This window comes from Beta vulgaris, chromosome 8, assembly GCF_026745355.1.
Source record: "Beta vulgaris subsp. vulgaris cultivar EL10 chromosome 8, EL10.2, whole genome shotgun sequence".
Lineage (NCBI taxonomy): Eukaryota > Viridiplantae > Streptophyta > Magnoliopsida > Caryophyllales > Amaranthaceae > Beta > Beta vulgaris.
Genome location: NC_079209.1, coordinates 44,751,047 through 44,776,271, shown reverse-complemented (window position 1 = coordinate 44,776,271; position 25,225 = coordinate 44,751,047). Strand labels below are relative to the sequence as shown.

Sequence of the window (25,225 nt, the reverse complement as noted above, 5' to 3'; positions counted from 1 at the left end):
TGGTTGTTGGATGTGTAAACTATTTGCCAGTGGGTTGATTTAATTTGTGGTTCACTAAAGTTTGTCATAAAGGGGTTATAAATCCCCATGAGTCCCATGAAAATATGGATCTGATTTTGTAATTGTGGTTCGTGGATGCTGCTTTGTTGTTACTCTTTGACTATGGTTTGATTTACTTTGTGGTTCACTAAAGTTTGTCATAAAGGGGTTATAAATCCCCATGAGTCCCATGAAAATATGGATCTGATTTTGTTATTGTGGCTGATGGATTCTGCTTTTTGGTTGTTGGCTGAGTCCCACGAAAATATGGATCTAATCAGTTTAGCTCATGGGGCTGCTGGAATGCCCTAAACTTGGATTGTGGTTAGCTTTAGTTTATGGTTGATGGCTCTGTGTAATTAGTGGCAGTTTGAGGCTTGCTTTGCATGAAACCTAAATATGATGATCTCTATGATCTATAGTGAGAGGTCAATGTCATACATGTTGTAGATGAAGATGGGACTCTAATAAACACATACCTCATGTTTATTGAGCTCAAAGTTTCATTTTTAACTTGTTGAGGAATCAATGCATAGTTATGTGTTGATGACATTTATTTTTCCCTGATGCACTTGTATTAGTCATATGATGAGGGTCGTTGATGGCTCTGTTACATACATGGCAGTTTTAGTCTTAATTTGCATGAGTCCTAAAAATTGATCTCAATGATCTAATTTGAGAGATCAATGTCACATAGGTTGTACATGATGATGGGACTCACTTGAATACATAACTCATGTTCATTGAGCTCCAATTAAAGTTTCTTTTTCAACTTGTTGAGGAATCAATCATAGTTATGTGTTGATGACATTGGTTTTCCATGATGCAATTCTATAAGTCATATGATGAGGGTTTACTTTTCATTGTCTACCATTGAAGCTTTATTGTCTTCTCCCTAATTCCCTGATCTCATAAACGGTGACTAAAAATTACTTCACTTGGGTTGTGAAACATGATAGATACATGTGCATAACAATAACCATTAACAATAACCATTCACATATACATCAATGAATGAAATTATTACATGACTGCCCCATCTATACTTAGTATATATACACAAAAGACACATAACCAAACCTTAAACACAAGTAATAATCACAATGCACTACCTACCTCTAAACAAAAGTTTGCATTATGAGTGTCACTTAGCACTAACTAGGATGGTTATGTGTAGCAGTCATCAATAATTGCATTCCAAAAGGCAAAAAAGTAATGAGACCCAAACTTTGCTATGTTACCTACTCTTGATCAACACTCACTTCTTCATGTAAGTACTGGATACTTTTTGAAACAGGCACCAATATTGTATTTATACTCAACTACTTCATCAACAACTGACTGTTTAACTTGTACATTATCAGATAGCATTCCAATCCTTTCCATATGTGCCTTTCCATGATGAGGGTTCTTATAGTTGTTACCTCCCTTCACCTTTAAAATCTCAGTCATGACATATTAAAGTTGTAACCAAGAAAATTTAATCTTCTTTGTGTCTAGAAATCATATGCATCTTTGACCCTAGTGATTAACTCATCTAAATTCTGTGAAATGCTTGACGTTGAATAGATTGCACAACCCTAAAAAGACACAAATCCAATATGTTGAGATCAGGGGATTGGGGGGTTGGTTGACCAACTTAATGTTGAACCCATCCTTTATTGCTGCCTCTCTGAATTCCATATCATTATCTGATATGTGGGGTCGAGCATTATCTTGTTGGATGACTATGTCTTTTGGTAGATGAGAAGGTCATTTGCTAATAATGGCTGGTATGACATTGTCTATGATCATCCTCCTGATGACTTATTGTGTGACTGATTCTACTGCCTTAGTTTCAATAGTGTCTGCCGGCCTATTTATGCTTCTTTTCTTTGCTGCCACATATTATACAAAAGGAAAAATGTTATATTTGCCATCATGTATATCTATGCCTTTGCTATCATACATCGGCCTTCCTATGACCCCCATGAACATGATTTTTAGTGGATATCTCCTTGATTGACAACATCTATAAGGGTCATCTTCAAAAGGTAGGAGGTAGAACCTCCTCATCTCAGGGTTCAAGTAAAACCATTTTTCATCTATGTGAATAATTTGCATGTCAATAAAAGTTGGCTTTGTTGTGGTTGTACCTGGAAGAAGATGGGACAACACCCACTTCATTCTTGTCAGCTTGTGTTCCTCTTTGACCCTAGAGTGGTTGGTTGAAGTATGCAACCTTAACCTACCCTTTTTCAGCAGCCTATAAACAGTTACAGGAGGAAGTTTCAGTCCCCTTGCGAAGGACCTTATTGTAGTTCGAAGATGTAGGGTTACTTATTGCAAAAATTCGTCAGAATATTGCTTCGATTTCCTCCCACATTTCCCAAACTTCTTTGTCCTCACATCAATTGCATTACCTTGCTCTCTCTGTTTCATTGCATCTTTGTATATTCTTGAAATAGTGCTTTTGTGAACACCTATTTGTACTGCCAACTTTGTTTGAAACCCTCGTGGAAGTTTCCCATCAAGTTGTATTGCAACTAAGTTGTCAACAATGAGCCTCCTTTGTGTAAGAGTTAAATTTGGTTTGGTACTTGTTATGATTGCTTCAATATTTTCTGTTGCTTCTGCCATCTCATCTTCCTCATTGTCAATGTCTTCTTGCAGTCGCAGCTTTTCCCACATCGGAGTCTCTGCTAACTAGAAACCTTCCTCCCCCCCTTCAACATGATCCATGGTGACTAGAATATGAAAAAAAATGGAGCATTTTTTTTTGCTGTAATGTTAGGACATGATTTTGTAAATTAATCCTAGATCTTTGGTGAAGTGTGCGCAAGTGTGCAGTAGCTCTGTAATTTTTTTTGCAAACAAGTGAACTGTGATTTGGTTAGGAGATGAATGTTAGGAAAGAGAATTGTTGAAGGGTTTTTGAACCTCTTAAATATGATGGGGTTGTAAGAAATTTATAAAGCAAGTTTGAAAATTACATTTTGGTGGGAAATGAAAATTTTGGGTTGACTAAATTTGGAGGCAAAATGATTTTAGGTGCCAAAATATAGTGTGGTGCCAGCACACCTGCCCCCTCCCCTGTGAATTTCCCCTCCTTTTTTTTCTCTTTAGGCCCACTTTCTCTCTCCAATTACATTTAATCACATTCCCTTTCTTTTTCTAATTATCCCTTAAGAAATTTCAACTAGGAGTCCGTGCCACTTCAATTGTAACGAAACGGAGGTAGTATATCGATTTTGAGTTGGCATTATTTTCTCTCTGACGCTAACCCACTTAATATGTGCGTCATATTTCCACCTTCTTCATTCTCTCACTCTGTTTTTTTTCCCTATTCTTACAACCCAAAGTTCTTATATGGTAGATATTCATTATAGAAAAAGAAAGTTGGAAAGTAGTATTTAACAATAAGTGATCTAAAAAAGGTAAGTTTTGAAAAAACTTCTTTAAAGTTTTGTGTAATATCTAAAAGTTTCTAAAAAGAATTCGTAGAAAAGAATCTAAAAATTAGGTGACCTCATTCCTAGGCATTTTTAGCCTACTAATTACCTACCACAATACGGGTCTTCTTTTGGTAAATAAACCAAGCAAGCGAAAAGAGGAATGACAACATACAAATTAACTCTTGTCTTAACAAATTTATGTAGATCAAAAAACAGAGATGCATGCAAAACTTAGCAATATGATTGCGCTAAAATCTGAGAAAAAGGATGATTTTTTTTTTGTTTTGAAAAACAGTTAACTTCAAGTCACATGTCGTTATATTTAGGATCTCAATAATGTTATGCTAATAATTACCACAAGTTTTTCAAACACGACTATTTATTTAAACAATTTAAATATTTGAGCATTTATCATTACAACATGATATAATTTACTAAACATATAGGGGCGAAGTTCTAACCCGTGGTAAGCTTGGTTTTCGAGTTTCAATTAGGTTCTCTTATGTCGTCTTGAATAGTCTCAATGTGAAATATTCTCTTTTACTGATACCCCTTTCGCTTAAAACTCTAACAAAGTAGGCCCCCTACCCCCCCCCCCCCCGGCTCGTCAGCAACCTGAGCATCCTGCTCTTTCAAGGTCGTCGGCGAGCCACTACAGACAATTATTGCAGGCACAGAACCATCGCAACCTAGGGGGAGCCAGTACTTCTCACCCAAAAATCATAGCCCTACTGTCGCCGCCATAATTCTCTCTCCTTCGCTCGCCAACTTTTTCGTCATTGCAATCACTACCATCTTCTCCTATTCTCTACTCAAGTTCTATGCAAATTGTCGGTGATGAATTATTGAATTTTATCCTTATTTTGGACTTTGTATTTCGGTGAATGATTCCATGATTGCTTGGGATTCGTTGAACATATTTTCCCTACCTTCACCGCCGGAATTCTCTCTCCTTAGCTCGCCGACATTCTCGTCTTCGCAATCACCACCATCTTCTCCGGTTCTCTGTTCAAGTTCTATGCAGATTGACGGTGATGAATTAGTGAATATGTAGGTTTTTGGAGTCCTTTTGATGAAGGAAAATTGAATCAAAAGGACGTAGAATTTTCTATTAGGTATAGTCGGTTTTTGTCTCAAATACTCAAAGTAGATCTTTACTAGAGTGGAGCTACCTTGATTTTGAGCAAAAAAAATCAAAATATTGAGGGTGAGTAAGGGAAAGGTTCTAACGTGAGAGATCAAAATGATATTTCTTCATAAGCCAGAAAAATGGATGGTGAAAATGAGGAGCCTATGTTTAGGGATCCGCTAGCTATTTACTCCAAAGTATATGAGCGTGGAGGAGAAGGGGAAAGGTTTACATTGGCGCAATGTATGTTCTCTAATTTCGAAAATCGCGTGAGAGCTAACAATGCTTAGTTGTAATTTTAGCTTGGCTTGATCTTAAGGATCCTTGCCTTGAAAAATTCATCTCTAAAGGCATACCCCGTTTGAATCTGGTAGTTCTCAGCGCATCAGCTCAGATGCAATTTTCCTACCAAAAGGAAAATACTCTCTCAAGAGAGCATTGAGTCATATTGAGTCACCAAGGAATATGACTCTTCAAATAATCATGACCCAAATTTTTTAATTGACAAAAAATCATTGGGATTGTTCATGCGATGAGATTCAAATCTCGCCATTGGTTGATAATTATCCGAATTGTATTGTGAACGAATTCTGCTTCTCCCACTACTTCCTTCAGTATAGTATACCCGTTAATGTAAGGTGTCTTCCTCTAAGAAGCTAATAATGTCTTCTTATATATCACCATTACTGACAAGGGATTATCGATCACTATGAGGCACCACCAGAGTTGTGACTCAATCATCACCAGAGTTGAACATTAAAGACATCCATAACAAGCAATTCTTTACCTATTTTACTTGTTATTTTTACTTTATATGGTTTTAACCGTTTATAAGAGCTAATAAAGCTCAGTTTTGCGTTTGATTTGTTTCTATTTATCGTTGGTGTGGTATTTTCCTACTTTTTAGTTCCGATTTTTAGATAATGCAAAGTCCATTAATGTAAAAAAAAAATATATATATATATATATATAACAGTCTGAAAATATTACTCGAAGGTGATTCCCATAATATGCCTAATCCTCTTTTGCAAATTCCTTGGACTTGATCTTTAGCTAAGGTAAACGAATCAGTAAACTACTAATATAATATCTCTACACAACACATGGCCGGCTCTCCTAAACGTGCGGAAGTATGGAGACCTTCGTTAATCGTTATGCATTCATATCTCTCTTCCCTCACGAAAGCAACTTAGCAACAAAAACATTGACCAATAATTGTTGTATACTTGTATGTATAATGTATGATCATCATGTGTTACATGAGATTGGAGTGTAATGCGCAGAAAGAACATCCAGCAAATGTTAACTTCAAATCAAAGTTGCAAAACAGCAAAGTCATTTTGTAATCAGCAATTGAACTACATTACAAATATTGTCATTGAATAGTATAGAATTAGGCTAAGGAAAATGAAACAGCATCTCCATAATTGCTTCCAGTATAGACCAAATTGGTAAGTAGGCCTTGTCTTTAAGCAAAGTGACATTTTATGTGCCATCTTTTAGTATGAAGAATCTCTTAAACGTTAGGTTTCTCCTACATATTTTACCCACGTTATTGTTATGTACTCCTATTCTTTTCTCTTGTTCTTTCAGTCAACTTTTATTTTATTTTATATTATTTTTATGTTATTTTATTTTATTTTATTTTATTTCTCTTCCATGATCGAGAATGTTAACCGACAATTAAGCACGTAAGGTTTACATCCGAATCCATTTGTGATATTATAAATTTTGGACATTTAACATTACATGATTCAGTTAAGTTATTTTTTTTGGGCCTCCTTTCGGAATCTCGTGGTAAGAAGAATTTCCTATGTGCCGTCTCGTACAGGACCACCCAACCAGAGACCCATTCAGTTAAGTTATATTAGGTTCCTACTAGTATCAAATTGTACACAAAGTAGCAAGTTGAATTGATTTAATCTTTTTGTTCTGCGACGGGTAGAATTGACTTAATTTGTTGATCATATATCAAATATGGAACACTACAAGATATAACACTAATTACCTATCTAATAACTAGTATACATATGGTGATTTTGATAATTAATTTTAGTATAATCTTATGAAAACAATTCATGTTTGTGTTTTTTTCGATTATTTTCCTTCTTTATTAACGATCTATCTTTCTTTCGATTATTTTTTTTATAGCTTTTTCTCATACTTTGGTCTAATTTGACTTCTTCATCTCTTAATATTTTTGTTCCATTTTCCATCAGTATTTGTCCAATTATGTCTCCTATCTCCTTTCATATCACCAATGATACTACTGATTATTTGATTTTCACACCTCTTCTGAATTGAAAAAAGATTAATTCACGATTAATTCACGGCAAACGAAAGCTATAATCTGAAAATAGATTCGATCAATCCAACATTAGCTTTTTATACTTTCAGTTTAGAGACCCTTAATATTCTATTCATTAATAAATTCTTAGCTTTTAAATTTCATTTTAAAGGATGTTTGATGGGAAGTTCCACATGGAAAGAAGAGAACCATTGTTAGAGAAGGTGATATAATACATTTCAAGGCATTCTCAGATTCAAGAAAATGCATGAAGGGCTAAATAAAATAAAATAAAAAGACAATGAAGATGAGTTGATGTTAAGTGCAGGAAGGGAGAGAGGGATGGGATTTACTCTTATGACTTTCGAGGTAATACATTACGCTATTGGCAAATACTTCTACTCACAAAAAGAGGGTAATAATTTCGCCACCTTACATGATAAATGTGGCTATTTGATTAGATTTTAACTACTTAAGTCTTTGTTCCATGACATGAGTCTAGTGGGAGCGCTTGCCTAGCAACCGACATACCTTGTATATGGTGCATGCACCTGAATAATAACCACTGACCAAGACCATACTCCCAAAACATACAACAAAAGTTCCACATATGGACGACAATAAATAGGTACCCACCCCTCCTTTTCCTTCCCCACCCCTGCCTCACCACCATATCAAAAGCCAACAGCATAGCCAGTGTCAGTAATGGGAGCGATGCCCACCACCATAACGGCGAACATTGATGGCAACAGAGATAGCAACTAAAGCCTTGCTGTTCACCAATAAGATCTAACAAGATTTTTTTGTTTAATTGATGTTGGATACAGATGGTCCCTTCGGGACAGTCTCAGATCACAGCTCACAGAGAGAATCTAACAGAACAGTCATAATCAAGCTAAAAACACAGTGTACTAGTGAATTCAAAAAAGTGAAATGGATTACTGCAATTTTGCTACATCAAGGACATCCATACCTTTTACCCAAGAGAAAGACACCATATAGTACGAAAGACAGTAAGACATCATATAGTATGGGGACTAGGGAGGGCCACGAAAATTACCTCAAAAGTTACCATACTTACCATTGTACTATGTAAGAACTGAAACATGGAAATCCTCCTTATATTACGGAACCTGATTGCCAGTTGCCACTACCTGGACTTTCTGATGAGGTGACAACCTATTTTATAAGAGTACCCATCGCTAAGAAGGGTAACAAATGTCTATAGATACTAGAAAACCAAAGAAATTACATCTGATAAGAGACAAATGACTCCAGAATCAAGTGCAAAAATTAAAAGGAGAGAAAAGATTACAATAATTGTTCCTCACTTCTATTTATGGAATCCGGATAGGTAAGAAAATACTACATTTCATCACTAGCAAAAGCCATAAAACAAAACCGCATTGTATGTGGATATCATAGCAGATAATGGATTCAAACTTTTGGCGAAATCTTCAATGTAAAGCCTGCTTGACCGGTACCTAAAACAATCATAAAAAAATTTCTCCAAATTGTCATCTACTCAATAAATTTCAAGATTCAAGAGGGATAAAGTTCGAAGCAGAGAAACACATAGGAAGTTTTCATTACTGTAGTAAGATCTTGTATCTTTATCACACTAGCTGAGATTAGTTATGATGTCTTTCTTTCTTTTGCACGACTCTCTCTATTCAAATCATGAAAGTGACCAATATTGTAAGGTCCTTGTCTCAACCCCCCCCCCCCCCTTTTCTTTTTATGGAACTTAATTATCTTCTTATGAATCCACAGATACTTGCTACAAACTGACTAGACTTTCACTGAAATACATAGGCATTTACATCTACTTAAGCTAAACCATTTAGCATCCACCAAGCTGGGACTGTCATCAAGAAGGGGAAGACACAATTTCTTGAATCTCACACCACATAGTGAGATCTATGATCTGCTTTTCTTGCTTAGAAAAGATGGTCTTAACTTAAAAGCAGCTTTCAGAAAAACTCCAGTTGCAGGTTTATGGCAATTGTAATGAACCCCGAGCCAAGATGGATCCATAAGTCATGACAAGATCGGAAAGAGATCCCTTATGACAATTGTCATATGGAGAGAAAAATAAGGAAGAGAGGTTCAAAGAAAATTAATTTATGGGGTGATGAGTGTCGACTGCACCTTTGGATATGTTCATTCATAAAGTTTTAGTGCAATTACCTATTAAGAGATGCTCATTATGATTTTTTCATATCAAACGCATAAATTTTTGTTCTCTACTAACCAACAATCCAGATTAAAAATTGTATGACATGAAAATTAAGAAGGAAGAGACAATAAACAAACAAGAACATCAATCTTGAGCTAACAACACAACCAAAAGATCATATTCATATATCATGCCGAAAATAGTGTTAAAACTAAAAAGAATTATTACCCATCTTGAATTTAAATTAGAGGCTACTGTCTGACTTCAAAGACATCGTATCACAGATCATCATGATTTGTTGCATCAATACCCAGAAGTTTGGCTAACTCTCCATTTTGATAGGCTTCAAGGGTATCTGAAAGATGTACATGTCCTCTCAAGTCATATTCGACATTGTTGAGAAAGGAAATGTTACACTCTGTTACAAACTAAACAACTAACCATCTGATCCACCAATGTGTTTCCCATTGATGAAGACCTGGGGCACTGTGCGTCTCCCAACAATACCTTTGAGTGCATCCTGAATGTCCGAACCATCATCTACAAAACCACAAACAGGTAAACACAAAATAGAGGAAAATACAGAACTCCTAGCTGAAAGTTCCACTCTGTTTCTACTCAGAGAAACATACATAGATCTATCTGACGGAAGTCCAGGAAATAATTGATCAATCACCTTCAAAGGGCTAAGAGAGAATCCACAACTTCATTGGAATTCAGCACTCATGAACTTATTGTGCATTAGAATGTGTGAATTGGACCAATTGGTTATGCATAAATTAAGTCTGACAATAAGTCATTATATAGTAATTCAAATGAGGTTTCACTAGGCCCTTGCATATATACCTCTTTCATCCAGCTCAATAACATGTGGTGCTTGGTTCAACTCTTTGAAAACCTCTTTCGCCCTCCTACAGTACCTGTATAGCAGCAATATCCACAAAACTTATCCTTCATTGATATATAACAATGTGTTAAAGAAATAGATATTCTACACTAGACAAGGAAAATAAGATATTATTATCACCTAAACTAGATACATCTCTTTCATGTATTAACACTTCCAACTTGTGATATGTGCATGATGAGTCAAGAGTTGTATAAGGTATTTTAGGTGCATTTACAGGCTTTTACTTCCTTTTAGTTGCATCTAGGATCACTTCTGCATAAGTTATGGCTATTGTGCTCTATGGCGCTCTGTGTTTTTTCTTAATTTTACAAGTAATTTCATAGTCATTTGGATGCTTTCAGAGTGTTTAAGACTCGAGTCGGATGGTTCGTGTCTAAGAGTTTGAGTGGAGAAGGCTAATTTGCATTGAGTTTTCTAGTAGCGGTAATAAAGTCAAAGATTGGAGATCAATGTTGCGTCGTCAAGCCCATCTCTTTCATGGATAGATCAATGCCTCTGTCCGTAGCAAACAAGGACCCGAAGCCACCCATAGATTATGTCACCCTTCTTAGTATCTCACTCCCAAATAAATGCGTCCATGAGAAATTTGGCAAAGTTTACTTGCCCGCAGTCACTGACTGAACCCGGATAGAGAAAGACTCACTAACACCGAATTCCCAATCTAAACGCCTAATAATTTGCTTTCAAAAAGTGAAAGAGCTTAAAAGAGTAGTATTCAGATCTCCTTTACATTTCATGAATTTAAGAAGATCTATATGACCACACATAGGCCAACCAAAGAGGGTATTGTACTCATCCCATTTCATAACACATTCCATACCATTCAGGAGAAAATTGTTAAAAGTCAAACATTAATTAATTAGGTATACTATTATTATCATTTACTTTAATTAACTATTGAAGAATTTACTGGTGGATGAAATGAGAAGGTTTGTCATCCAGGAAATGTTTAGCAGATACAAATTTTATAAACGTAGTTCATTTCTATTGTAAAATATAAGAAAAGAAAATAAAGTGAATATGTAGAAGAATATAGGACAACCATATGTAAGGAAAATTAAATTCAAGAAATTAGTATTTTGTTATCTTGGTTGTAGCGCGTATCAATTTCTCCTCAATATATATTGATATATTTAGTTGAGTTAGTAATTTATAATTTCTAACTCCTACATTTGGTATCAGAGCCATGTTATTTTCAATATCACAAAAATATGCCTACCAACTTCGTTCAACCACAATTACCCCAATTATCAAAAGAACAATATGAAGATTGGTAGGGAAAGCAGTTTTGGTTCCCAAGATTGTGGGAAATTATTAGTGATGGGTTTGAAAAACAATCAGATGAGACAAAAGCTTTTGCCATAGAAGGGTCAAACAAATTAGGAAAAAGTTTTAATGAATGGGCATGACAAAAGATGTTCCATGCTTTTAATTGTCAAAGATATGGACATTATGCATCCGTTGGAGTAAACAAAAGGATCAAGGAAATCGACTGAATTTCGTTGAATCGTCACGAAACAATGAAGAAAGTCTTACATTGTTGCTAGCGCATGAAAAAGCTAGTAATCAACAAGAAATGTGGTTTTTCGATTCTGGAGCTAGTAACCACACATGTGTGGTAAAAGAGAATTTTTTATTGACTTTGATAAAAAGATCAAAGGTAATGTAAGTTTGGGAGATTCATCCAAACTACAAGTTGAAGGTAAAGGAAAAACACGAATATTTCTTAAAAAAAGGAAATGAAGAATTCATTTCTAATGTTTATTAGGTGCCTAATATATAAAGTAACATCCTTAGTATTGGGCAACTTTCGGAAAAAGGATATATTGTTCATATGGAGGGTAATAAATCTTCTTTTGAAAGGTGGAAGACTTATTGCTCAATAAAAAATGGCGAAGAATTGCAAATTTTAGCTACAACTCAACATCATTGTACAAAAGTGTTTTTTAGGTGTCGTAGAAAATGAGTCATGAAAATGACATTTACGTATTGGGCATTTGCATTGCAATGGGCTGAAATTTCTCCAATCAAAGAACATGATACAAGGGTTGGCAAATGGCAACCATTGAAAACCTTAAGTGTGTTTGTGAAATATGCACGATTAGGAAACAAGCTAGACTTACGTTCCAAAAGGGATTCTCAAGGAGAGCGAAAGCACCGTTAGAGTTAGTACACACAGATATTTGTGCACCATTGGAACCAATATCTCTAGGAGGTAATCGATACTTTATTACCTTTATCGATGACTATAGTAGAAAATTGTGGGTATATATGTTGAAGGAGAAATCGGCTATGTTTTATACGTTCAAACAATTTAAGGCTCGAGTCGAACGAGAAAGCGAACAGAAGTTGACAATTCTTAGCAGGCTATGGGCCTGTGCAAGCAGACCCATAGCCCAGGGCCCGGATTTTGGAGGGCCTCATATTCCAGATTCTTATTTACTCTTCCTCCTGTACAGTTATTTATCTCTCCTCAATACCTCAACAATTACCCAACATGTATAGTTATTTCTCTCTCCTCAATCAATGCCTCAATCAATGCCTCAACAATTACCCAAATTCTACGTGAATTCTGGTCTTCAGATTGTTTCTCCTCTTCATACTCTTGCATTTTTAAAACTTTCCCATATTCCATTAATTTTGCTGTAACCAAGTTTTCATCAAAAATCACAGAAAATAATTTTTGGATTATTTTTCTGATACAAAAAGAACCCAAACTAATTTCGAATTTGGGGAAAGTATCATTGATTTTGGGGATTTTTTTTCGAATTAACATTGTATTAAAACTCCCCACGTAATCTGGGAATTGGGGACAGAAGAATTGTTGGGTCTGGTGACTCTGGTCTGCTAAGCCACTGGTGGCTGGTGGCCTCTCTATCTGGAGAAAAACATAAGTCTATGGAAGAATTTATCAAACCACTCTTTCACTCATCAGGTAAGAATGGAAGATTACCTAATCAGATTCGTAGGAGTAAGATGTAAAGGTTTCTTTGTTTTAATTCTTTAATGTAAATTAATGGTAGATATTGTGTTTTTTTAACTTAATAATAGATATTATGTTTATAATTCTTTAATGTAAATTAATAATTGTGATCTTGAATGGATGAATCTTCATAATATATTATATTTTTGTGAGCCTGGCATTTTTAATGTTGTAGAAAGAAGACTTTTCTATTTTATTTTATTATCTTTTATCAAATCTAGTATTCTGCTAACTACATGAGTGGAAGTATGGCTGATTTGCACTTTGGAGATTCACTTGCCAAGTTGTTTACTCCTTTTTGCACTTTTAATTACATATGTAATATGATTTGTAATTTTGTATTGAAGTAATTTCTTATGAAAATCGCACATTTTTTATATCATAGGAGCCCAATTTTAAAGATTAGAACAGGGCCTCTGACAAGTTTAAGACGGCCCTGATTCTTAGGTCCGATCAAGGAGATGAATGTACATCGAATATTTAGAAGATTTTTTTAGAATCGCAGGAATTCGACAACAATTTACAGCCTCCTATACTCCACAACAAAATGAGATTACCGAAAGAAAGAATCGAACAATTCTAGACATGACAAGAAGTATATTGAAAGAAATAGGATTGACGAAATATACTGCTATGAAAGAGGAAATAACGGCAATAGAGAAAAATAATACTTGGATATTGACGATTCTGCCAAAGGGCCAAAAAGCTATCGGAGTAAAATGGGTATACAAAATAAAGAAAGGCGTTGATGGAGGTATTGAAAGATACAAGGCACGACTTGTAACGAAAGGTTATAAACAAAAATATGGTGTTGATTATGAAGAAGTATTTGCTCCCGTAACTCGTTTACACACCGTGAGGATGTTAATAGGAGCACACCATAAGTGGAGGATATACCAGTTGGATGTTAAATTTGCATTTCTAAATGGAATTCTTGATGAAGAAATTTATGTGGAACAACCACAAGGTTTTGTAACGGAGGGAGAAGAAGATAAAATGTACCGTTTGAAAAAGGCACGTTATGGGTTAAAGCAAGCTCCCCGTGCATGGAACTCACGCATTGATGGATATTTGATTCACAATGGTTTTGTTAAGTGCCCATATGAACATGCACTTTATATGAAAAAGAAATGTGATAATGTTCTTATAGTTTGTTTATATGTCGACGATCTATTGTTCACCGGCAATAATCTAAGATATGTTCGATGAGGCAACAATGTTCAAGGAATTTGAAATGACTGATTGTTGTCTAAAGAATTTCTTTCTTGGCATTGAAGTGAGCCAGTGTGAAGATGGTATTTTTATTTCTCAAAAGAAATATGCAAAAGAACTTCTCGAGGAATTCAAAATGAACTTATGCAGATCTATGACCACTCCTGTTGCAACGGGGATAGATATTACAAAGGTTCGAGAAGGGAAATTGATTGCTCCAACTTTGTACGAGAGTTTAGTTGGAAGTCTAAGATATTTAACCATACCCGACATTGTATAAGGAGTTAGGTTTGTGAGCATCCACCATCTATTATCCCTCCGTGATATGAAGAAACTAGGTTTTGCATGGGTGTTTGATACTATTGATGATGCACATAACACGAGTTATGTTTTTGTTTTTGGACTGAACAAAATGATTGCCCAAGCTTGTGCTTGAGTTTCTCGCTTCCCTTGAATTGAGGACTCCGAAGGGTGATGTTGTTTTCTCCCTTGATGGTATAGAACGAGGTATGACATGGGATGAAGTCAATACTCTCTTTCATTAGCCTCCACGTAGTCATATGAAATGTAAAGGAGATCTGAAAACTAGTCGTTTTAGCTCTTCACCTCTTCCACCTTCTGAAAACAAATTACTCGGCACGTTTAGATTGGAAATCCGGTGTTAATAAGTCTTTCTCTTTTGGTTGCCTTGCGCATCGCATCCTTCATAGATTTGTGCTCCAACTTTTCCTCAGCAAGACAAAAGCGAGTCAAGTCACTATGTTGGACCTTAACACTCAAACTGCTTTGGTTGCTTTCCATCTCGAGTGACTGTGCATGGGCAAATAAACTTTGCCAAATCTCTCATAGAAGCATTTATCTAGGAGCGAGACGCTAACAAGGGTGACATTTCTATGGGTAGCTTTGTTTCCTTTGTTGCTACAAACACGAGCATTAATTTGCCCATGAAAGAGACTTTTGCCTCTACCAACTTCATCGAGACCTCGTCCATGATCGTTATGGATGGCTTTTTCACTATGTGAAGAACACAATTTTATTTGGTTTGTAAATCCTTAGCCGACCCACAAATGCACGACTCGTCTATGATGCCGTGCTCAATACTCACTCTTCGCACTCTAGTGTTTGGCAATGGAAGCATCTCGAGGTCGGAGGCATAGTTCAGCGTAGTTTATCATATGCTAAGAAGCTTCTAGACCCTTAACATTTAAATACAATATCCTTTGAGAGGAATATTTAGAAACAAAATATATTGTACATTACTTCACCTACAGCAAAACCTAGAAAGTAATAATTAAGCTTCACGAATTAACAAGCTGTATCTTAACCTCTACGATGCCGGGTTTAATATTCTTTGTGTTACTCCCTTACTACTCTGTTAATTAACTTCTGATTTAAAGCAAGCGCATTGCCAGTCAATGTCTTCTAAGTTCAAAGGACTCCAATAAAAGTAAATAGCTATTCTAGTTCAAGATTACTTTCATTAGCAGCTACATCTATTGAACTGCTATTAATCAGCAACTTAGATAAAAAAAAAGAGTGGAATAAGTTGATCGAATACAGATTTTCTCATATACAACAACTTGACGAAAGATCACACAATACCCAAACAATATTTGCCTCAACTTTTTTACCAGGAAAGATAAAACTTCTATATCCATCAACTAAAATCATATCTTCAACTATTAACCTAAACATCGTACACAGAATTAGGCAAACCGAACTATCAACTTAACCATACCCTAAATCCCATATTCTTCATTTCAAAAGCGCAATGTACTTCAAATTTAACCCCTTAAACCCTAGATTATCATTCAAAATCTCCAATCATTTATAACAATTCCAAAATCGAGCTCAAATATTAAAAATCAAGCACAAAACAAAAACAAAGAATCAAATAGTAAGAGTGAGAGAATTACGGGCAGTAAGACTTGGAGAAGATGACGATTTTATTGTTAGCAATAGTTTTGTTGATGAAATCAACTTCAGAAGATGAAGCAGATGCAGGAAATGCAGCGACAAAAACTGAGATCAACATCATCACTGCGATGTTGCGGCGTGCGATTTCTCTCTCCATTTTCGGCGATGATGTTGAGGTTTGACTTTCGGGTGCTGCTATTTTCTGCACTTTGTTGTAATAATCTTGCAAAATTGGAGATCTAAATAGTTTAGTGCTAATAATATTCTGATTGTTATAATTGGGATTTATCAGTAAGATTCGTAGGAATTTTCGGAAGGTGATAGTTGAATTTTGTAGTAGAAAGTTTAATTGGGGGTTTTCTTTCACATTGAAAGGTATGATTTTTACTAAATTTGCGACACTCATTTTTTCTTTTTTGTCCTTTGTCAAATGCCCACCCACCAATTACTTTGGACTTGAACTCTTGAACTTGAAGTGTACTCTTTAGTATTTACTGATTAGTGGCATTAGTCCTATTTTTTCAAGAAGGATTGGGGAGCACATGTTTCTCGTGCCAGATTTTGTACCTTTTTTTGATCCATATGAGCCACGAAGGCGGTACAAAGTACAAAGAAGGGGGGGATTCGAACATGTGACCTATCGTTCACAGCACCTCAATCTTAACCACTAGGCCAAGACATCCTTGGTTGCCAGATTTTGTACCTTAAGTCGGTGAATGAAACAAATTGTTGGTGGTTTAACTAAGAATTAAGAGAAGGTATTGTATCAGATTCGTCTGACACAATACAACTGGTCGGACCATATCAGTTAGTCTTAATTTTTTTCTGTTAGTCTTAATTTTTTTTTCAGTTAGTCTTCATTTTTTTTCAGTTAGTCTTCATTTTTTTCCAGTTAGTCTTCATTTTTTTTTCAGTTGGTCATCATTTAGTTAATGTTTTTTAGTTAATTTCTAATTTTTTTCAGTTGGTTACAAAAAAAAATTCAATTGGTTTCAATTTTTTTCAGTTGGTTTCAATTTTTTTTCAGTTGGTTTAAATTTTTTTTCAGTTGGATGTAAATTACCTCTAAATGAAAGTAACTTACCTATAAATGAAAGTAAGTTACCTCTAAATGGAAGTAACTTACCTCCAAATGAAAGTAAGTTACCTATAAATGAAAGTAACTTACCTCTAAATGAAAGTAAGTTACCTCAGTTACCTCCAAATGAAAGTAACTTACCTCCAAATGAAAGTAAATTACCATATCAAGTATCTTCTGTCTCCACTTTCAAGAGCATTCTCTACCCAATCTTCAACTCGCTTACCTCCATTACCACATTCTTCTCCATTTCTATCCAATTTTCTCTGTCCAAAACATCATCAACAACAACATCAGCAAACTGTCATCAAATTTGAAGAGTTTATTGACGCAGATCTTCATGGAAATTATTCAGAATCTGAGGCTTGTGAACTTGGTAAAATAGCTTCACTTTGCACCCACGAACTTCCTCATCAAAGGCCATCGATAAACACCATGAGACAAGAATTAAGTCTGCTTGATGATATAGAAGTGTTATAAAGAGGTTATATTCTTTCATTCAATGGACACAAGTATTTACAGTTAAAACTAGGTTAAGCTAGAAGTTAAATAAGGATACAGAAGATACATACAGTAGGAAAGCAAGGAGTTAGAAAAGATTGATTCTATACATAAAAGGATGAAGGAATATCCCTAATATCCTGCCATGATATCTGGAAGATAATAGGAAAGGTTTGACTATGATTTAGAGAATCATACGTCAATCCTTATCAGATGACAGTTCTTGAACTGAAAAAAAATTAGGAGGTCCGACGGAAAGTATTGGGTCAGACGGTCTGACCCAATACTTTCACAAGAATGAATCCCTCTGTTTCTAGAGTTCTCGTTTCTTTTAGACACAAGTATTGAGCAGAAATCACGAGTGAGACTTTTGTTGTATTAAATTAGAATTAAATATTGAAGTTGGTACACTATTCATGAATTGTTATTGAGGTGAGAGAATGTAGACCACTTGACAACCTCGTCTTGTTTATAGGGAAGGTGGTAATATAAAAAATGAAAGGTGATAATATTTAATGGGACATTCCAGTTTGTACCATTGTACTTTGTTCTTTTTCATTTGGTATCCATTTTTGTTTTTGGATTTCATAAGATACCACTGTAGTTTGAACTTATTTCATATCGTAATATTCCCTCTGTATTTTTTTAATCTTTCCTACTTGGTATCTTGCACAAAAATTAAGGAAAGGAGAGATTCACCCCACATGGGAGGAATCTGATTTTATAAAATAAAGAGAAAAGGGAAAAGGCATATATCAAGTACAATGAGCTGATTATTTTTACCATTTTGTACATAAGGCATGAAAGTGACACCTGATTTTATTTTAATAAACAAAGATGAAAAGTAGAATTACATTAATTACACCAGCCAACCAAAAATAAGCAGGGAAAGCTACATTTTCATTTCCTTCTTTAATTTCATACGTGTGTTTTCGATTCAAATTCCCTCCTAATAAAAATGCAACCAAGTTACAAATTTTGAATCAAGTATATAAAACCCCATAAGAACTCCACAATGTCCACACTCCACACCATTAAGTGACTTAAAAGAGGAGAAAAAAAGAGTTAAATATTGGGCATCATTGCCATCAATGGCCTCAGGGCATGAAGGGTCTAACAATGAAGATGAAGCATCTGTCCCTGTAGCATTTGTATCTCAGCCACATCATGGGCCTAGGCTCAGCAATGAGGTATGACAAAAAGTAGCAGAGTGGCTTCTAAGTCACACAGTGGTGGGAAATCTACCATGGGGAGCCAAGAAGCTATGTGCTGAGAAGTTCAACATCAGCACAATGACAGTCTACACCATATGGAAGAAGGCCAAGCAGCAACATGATAACAGGCAACTCATAAACGTCAAAACCAACAAGCACAAGTGTGGAAGGAAGAGAGCCACAATCACTCTTCAACAGGTTTCATCTGTACCTTTATATCAAAGAACAAGTTTGAGGTCATTAGCAACTTCACTTAACTTGCATTTCACAACACTAGGAAGGATAGTTAAAAGGGTGGGGGGGGGGGGGGATTAAGGCCACATACAAACCCATTAAAGCCTGATTTGAACATGAAAAAACAATTGAGAAGATGTATGTGGGTACTAAGTTTAATACAAAAAAAACACACTTTAAACGAATCCAACATACATAGACTTGAGAAATATTGTCCATATAGATGAAAAATGGTTCTACATGACTCAGAAAAGGGTAAGAGCATATCTCCATCCAAGGGAAAAAACACCATGGAGGAAGATAAAAAAAAATAAGAATTTCATACCTAAAGCTATGTTTATAGCTGTTGTTGCAAGACGAAGGTGGAACCAAGATGGTTCTTGTGCATTTAGTGGCAAGATTGGCATATGGGCTTTCATCAAACAAGTTCCAGCATAGAGAAGATCAGAAAACAGGCCTACGGGCACTTTAGAAACCAAACCCATCGAAGCAATTACAAAGGATATTATAAGGGACATGTTGGTTAACAAGATTATGCCTGCTATCGGGGAGAAATGGTCAGATGACTTAAGTAAGGTCATTTACATTCAGTAAGATAATGCACCATCACACATAACAAATGACGATCCAGTTTTTCAACAGCATAGACTACTAGATGGATTCGATTTTAAGTTGATACAATAGCCTCCTAACAGCCTAGACATGAACTGTTTGGATCTTGGTTATTTTCGATTACTACACAAGTAGAATAAATGCTTATTGTTGCGGTCATTAAGTGGCTTATTGCGGCGTTTTTAGCCACGCAGCAATTAAGGAGGCAGCAATAGGTAATTAATATATTGCTGCAATTTTAAATCGCAGCAATATTTGAACATATTGCGGCGGTTTTGGGGTAAAATCGCAGCAATATATTTATTTTATATCAGATTTATAAAAGGGATATTGCTGCGGTTTCTTGGAAAAACCGCAGCAATAGGTACAGGTGTAAACAAGATTTTTTTTTTTAGCATTTTGCCATTTAATTCGAAACATAAAAAAAATTCAGAAAAATTGCAAAAAAAATCAGAAAACGAAATGAAACTAACAAAGAAAAAACAACAAGAAAAAACTGAACAAATTAAAGTAAAAAACAACAATACCAAAAAAAATGAAACTAATGAAAAAAATTTGCGATACAGAAGAATTACAATAAACGAGATTTACACTACACTGAACAAACGAAAATGATAATTACACTGAACAAACAAATCTGAAACAATGACTACAACACTAATTCTCCTCCAAATATTTAGACTTTATTCAGCTTAAACTTCTGTCTACTTCAAATTCAACGATCAAAACCCAAAAATCAAAACCTTTTCAGTTCTACAACAATTAAACCTGCCAATTAACCAATCGACACAAATTAAACCCAAATTATACAACATAAGAACATAAATTTCAGCAAAAAAATAGGGTTTAAGCATGAAATCGCACCTTTAAACGAAACAAAACGAGATCTGGTAAATTATCCTAAACTTTCACTCCCCCAAATTAAATTAAAAACCCAGATTGAAGATGAAAAGAGAGAAAATGGGGTAAGAGGAAAGAACGCGAATAGTAAATTCTGATCAGATTTTATATGATTATTTTTCCAGATTGCTAAAGAATTGAATTAAAAAAATCATATGTTTGCTGAATTTAAAAACATATGAGAAATGAATAAAAAAGAGTCGGCGGACTGGAGGAGGAGCGAAGAAGTTTGGACTTGGAGTCCAGGTGATGAAGCGACGGCAACGATGGCGGTGATGCGAGTCGGCTGACAATGGAGCGACGACGATCAAGACCAGAGCAGATCAAGACGCGAGCAGATCAAAAAAATTCGAGGATTAAGGTGGTTGCGACGGAGTCTTCGACGAATTATTTACATGGTTGCGACGGAGTCTTCTTCTCGTCTTTGTGTCTCCGATTCTCTTCGTATTTTTGGTTGGTCATTGGCGACGACAAAGGAGATATTAGGGTTGGTGTTGGGGAATTGAGTGAGGGAGTTGGGGAAGGAAGCCTCAGCGTTTGTGTTGGTGTTAGGTGCGAGAAGAATGAGAAAGTGAAGAGAGGGAAGAGAGAGATAGGAGATGAGAGGTTGAGAGGGAGAGAGAAACGGCGTGAGAGCTTCAGAGGGAAGGGCGTGTGATTTGAGAGAGGGAAAAGTGAGGAAAAAAACCCTAATTGTGTGTTTTATACTTCTTTTTTAAATATTTTTTTATGATATTGTTGCGGTTTCTGGTAAAAACCGCAATAATATATTCAAATATTATTTTAATATAGCAGCAATATATCTGGTCAAATAGTCAACTTTTTTTCAAAAAATTTGATGTTGATACCATATTGCTGCGATTCTAGGCCGAAACCGCAACAATATCTTCATTTTATATTTTATCTTTCTTTTTACGTGATATATTGCTGCGTATGGGTAAAACCGCTGCAATACCACCGCAGCAATAAACAATTATTTTACTAGTGCAAACATTGCAATACAAGAAATCTCCAAGGACAATTGACTAACTAATAACTGATGTGAATGAATCATGGGAAGAAATACATCCTAAAACTCTAAGGAATGCGTGGATGTCACTTCAATTTTACTTAACTGAAGTTCTCAAGGTATGGGGAAGTAATGAATATGATGAGCCTCATGCAAAGAAAAAACAGTTGGAAGACTTAGGATTACTACCAGAAGAAGTTGGTCCAAGTATTGAAGATGTTCAAAAGGCAATTCAGTTTTTTGATGATCACTTGAATGACAACTAAAACATCCAACAACAAGGCAAGTTTTTGTGAAGATTTTATTTTGTTGAAGGAAACACATTTTGGGTACATAGAAAAAAAACACATTTTGGAAACATTGTGGATGCTAGGCTGTTTTTAGGGCTGTAATTTACCTAAATTTACAAGTCCATCATGCAAGTCTATTTATTGAATTGAGTGTCATCATGTTGGGTACATATATCATGCAAATCTAATCTCTCAATTTATCATAGAGGTACTTAACTAGAGGTGGCAATTACAAAGACTTCATTAGATGTTGTCATGCCTTAAGCACATGTGGTGGCTACTGTGAGCCTCATCACATAGCTAACATGATCAAATCTATGTTGTCTTTGTAAGCCTCACAAACAATTAACTAATGCACTGGCCATATTCATCCATTCATCATCACATGACTTATCAGCCTATTGTAAATGCACTTTTCATAATTCAATCACACTGGGAAATCAACTATCAGAAGAGAACATTAGAAGATTACTGTCAACCTATTATAAATGCACTTTTCATAATTTAATCACACTAGGAAAATAAACTGACAACACAAAACATTATAAGAGTAACTATCAACCTACTGTAGATGAACTTTTCATAATTCAATTACACTAGGAAATCAACTAACAACACAGAACATTATAAGATTAACTATCAACCTACTGTAAATGCACTTTTCATAATTCAATCACACTAGGAAATAAACTAACAGCACAGAACATTATAAGATTAACTATCAACCTACTGTAAATGCACATTTCATGATTCAATCACACATTAGGAAATCAACTAACAGCACAGAACATTATAAGATTAACTATCAACCTATTGTAAATAGACTCAAATTCATTATAACTATCTAAAAATTCGAAATAATTCAGCATCACACAAATACCACACTCAAATTCATTAAAACTATCTAAAAATTCGAAATAATTCAGCAGCACACAGATTCCACGCACAAATTCATTATAACTATCTAAAAATTCGAAATAATTCAACAGCACACAAATTCCACACATAAATTCATTATAACTATCTAAAAATTCGAAATTATTCAACATCACACAAATACCACACTCAAAGTCATTATAACTATCTAAAAATTCGAAATAATTCAACAAAAATTGAAAGAGTTAGCGGAACTCCCTCGAAGGCTAACAATGCTCAAGTTTTATAGCTGGGAAATGGATTCTCAAATTCTCGTAAATTTCCTCAGGAGATGGCAAAGGGAACTCATCAATTTCTGGCTCAAATCTGGGAACTTCCGTGTCTAGTGTTTCTGGAACAACAAGTTCCTCTTCTTCCTCGGTGTTGCATGGCTTATTCATAGCATTTTCAGAGTCTGGAACAACCTCAGATTCTTCATAAATCTCAGAAGTAATTTTTTCAGCCATTGTTGAAATTAAACAGAGTGAAAATATAGATCAAACAGAGTAAATCTCATATTTGAATGTTGTGATACTAGTAGCTAGCCCAGACAAAAGGAAGAGTTACAGTAAAAACAATTGATGTAGATCTAGGGTTTTCAAGATAATTGATGTTGTAGAAAAAACGAGGAGCCCAGAATAAACGAAGAGTTGATGAAGACACTGAAAAACGTAGAAAAGATGAAGAGAAAGAGAGAGATGTAGATATAGGGTTTTTCGTGAGCATTGATGTTTCAGAGGGTTGATGTGAAGATTTATAGCCCAAGAGAGAAAAAAAGACGTTGGAACATTTAATGGAGGGGATTTAATGGGGAGTAGTTGAGAGTTTTCCATAAAGATGAAGAACCGAAGGATTTAAGATGAGAGAGTCAATGGTAAGGGAAGAATTTGAGAAGGAAGACAAACAGGAGAGAGAGAGAGAGAGAGGGGCGGGGGGGGGATCTGGAGGAGATCGATAATATCTGTCAGTTCTCTAGTACAAGAAATAATAGTTATTTATTATTTTGGGAAGGTATTAGGGGTAAATATGCAAACAAAGAAGGGGTATTGTTGTCAGAAAATATAACTTAAAATAGATAGATTCAAAATGAGAAGATTAAAAAAATACACCTTAAAACAGAAAGTGAGAAAGATAAAAAAATACAGAGGGAGTATTGCTTTAAAATAAAACATTAGTTTAGATTAAATAGGATTATTAGTTTGCCTCGTTTACGTTTCTTGTGTATCGAGAATAGTTCAGCTAAGGTTTGGGAGTCATTTTGGCTCTTATGGGTCAATAATGAAGTTGAAATTATCGTAAGACGACTAGAACCTAGTTTTAGATGTCAAAAAATGCCTCTTGTTTCTTTTACGAAATTTGACATTAAATTTGGTTATTAAGGACAATAATGACGCCTAAAATCTTAATTACGCAAAATAGACAAACCACTAACCCTATTTAACCTCCAGATTAATGTTTTCTTTAATATAATGTTATAGCATATAATAAGTCCAAACTAAAGTGGTACCATATGAAATCCAAAAAATATTTGGGTACCAAATGAAAAAGCCCAAAGTACAGTGGTACCAAGTGGAATTTCCTTATTTCAATTGGCGGACCCATACCAAATAAGGAAATGAAAAATATATTTGGCACAAATATAAATGGAAAAATGGAAACTCTATTTAGGAACCGATGGAGCATATTTCAATTAGCACACTATTTAAATACAACTAGTTTCTGGCTCCGAGCAATGCCCCAAGTCCCAACTACATGAATCGTATCTTTATACGTTGTAGTTATTGAATAATTATTTATTTTTTGCAACCTAATTTATTGTGGTTGGCTCAAATGATGAGTTTTTCCATCTTACCTAGTAAAGTCTAAAATTCAATTCTTAACACCGAGCATTTGATTGAGATATAAAGGAGGGGGTTGGTGGTGTATAGCTTGTAATGGCCCTTTGGGTGGGGTCACTGTGAGAGCACCTCCCCACACCCCCACCACCCCCTCCACACACACATATATATCTCTATTATATAAGCCAAAGGGGGAGCAATGGTGTCCCCCTTAGAATTTACTTAAATGCCCCCAACATGGATATTATATTTCAAGTTTCCACAAACAACTTTTGGCCACCTAATCAACCCCAATTCCATGCATAAACTTGCCAAAACAAAAATATCAATCAAATCAAATTTAAACTCAATTAACTCATATTAGATTCAATCACATAAACTTGCCAGTAAAAAAGATTCATAATCAAGAACTTACCAAACGTTAATACTACATACAATAACAAAAAAAATTACACGGCAGAACATCCTCTCAAAACAATTTTTCCATAACACAAACTCCAAAAAAAAAAAAAAAACCAGTTCTCTTCATAGATTTGGAGCATCA

At 35.1% G+C, this 25,225-nt stretch overlaps 1 protein-coding gene and 1 long non-coding RNA gene across 2 annotated transcripts; both read right to left on the bottom strand.

Annotated features, from left to right (window-relative positions):
* Positions 1-8,158: 8,158 nt before the first annotated feature.
* Positions 8,159-16,543, bottom strand: LOC104883677 (glutaredoxin-C4). The gene is made up of 5 exons (XM_010668226.4): positions 16,090-16,543; positions 9,915-9,988; positions 9,510-9,608; positions 9,297-9,423; positions 8,159-8,373 (listed from the first exon to the last, which is right to left on the bottom strand). The coding sequence occupies exons 1-4, from the start codon at positions 16,494-16,496 to the stop codon at positions 9,347-9,349; spliced, it is 657 nt and encodes a 218-aa protein (XP_010666528.2). The 5' UTR covers positions 16,497-16,543; the 3' UTR covers positions 8,159-8,373; positions 9,297-9,346.
* A 1,920-nt stretch (positions 16,544-18,463) lies between these two features.
* LOC104908374 (uncharacterized) lies at positions 18,464-21,348 on the bottom strand. The gene is made up of 2 exons (XR_792167.3): positions 20,594-21,348; positions 18,464-20,497 (listed from the first exon to the last, which is right to left on the bottom strand). It is a non-coding gene; the product is annotated as an uncharacterized LOC104908374 (long non-coding RNA).
* Between the last annotated feature and the right edge of the window lie 3,877 nt (positions 21,349-25,225).

Bases quoted from the DNA above. Each gene is read 5' to 3' on its own strand.
- LOC104883677 (XM_010668226.4), bottom strand. From the start codon at position 16,496: ATGAGTGTCGCAAATTTAGTAAAAATCATACCTTTCAATGTGAAAGAA. The intron at 9,989-16,089 runs GTAATTCTCTCA...GCTGCTATACAG, and splicing joins TTCTCCAAGTCTTACTGCCC to GTACTGTAGGAGGGCGAAAG. The intron at 9,424-9,509 runs GTTAGTTGTTTA...TACATCTTTCAG, and splicing joins ACACATTGGTGGATCAGATG to ATACCCTTGAAGCCTATCAA.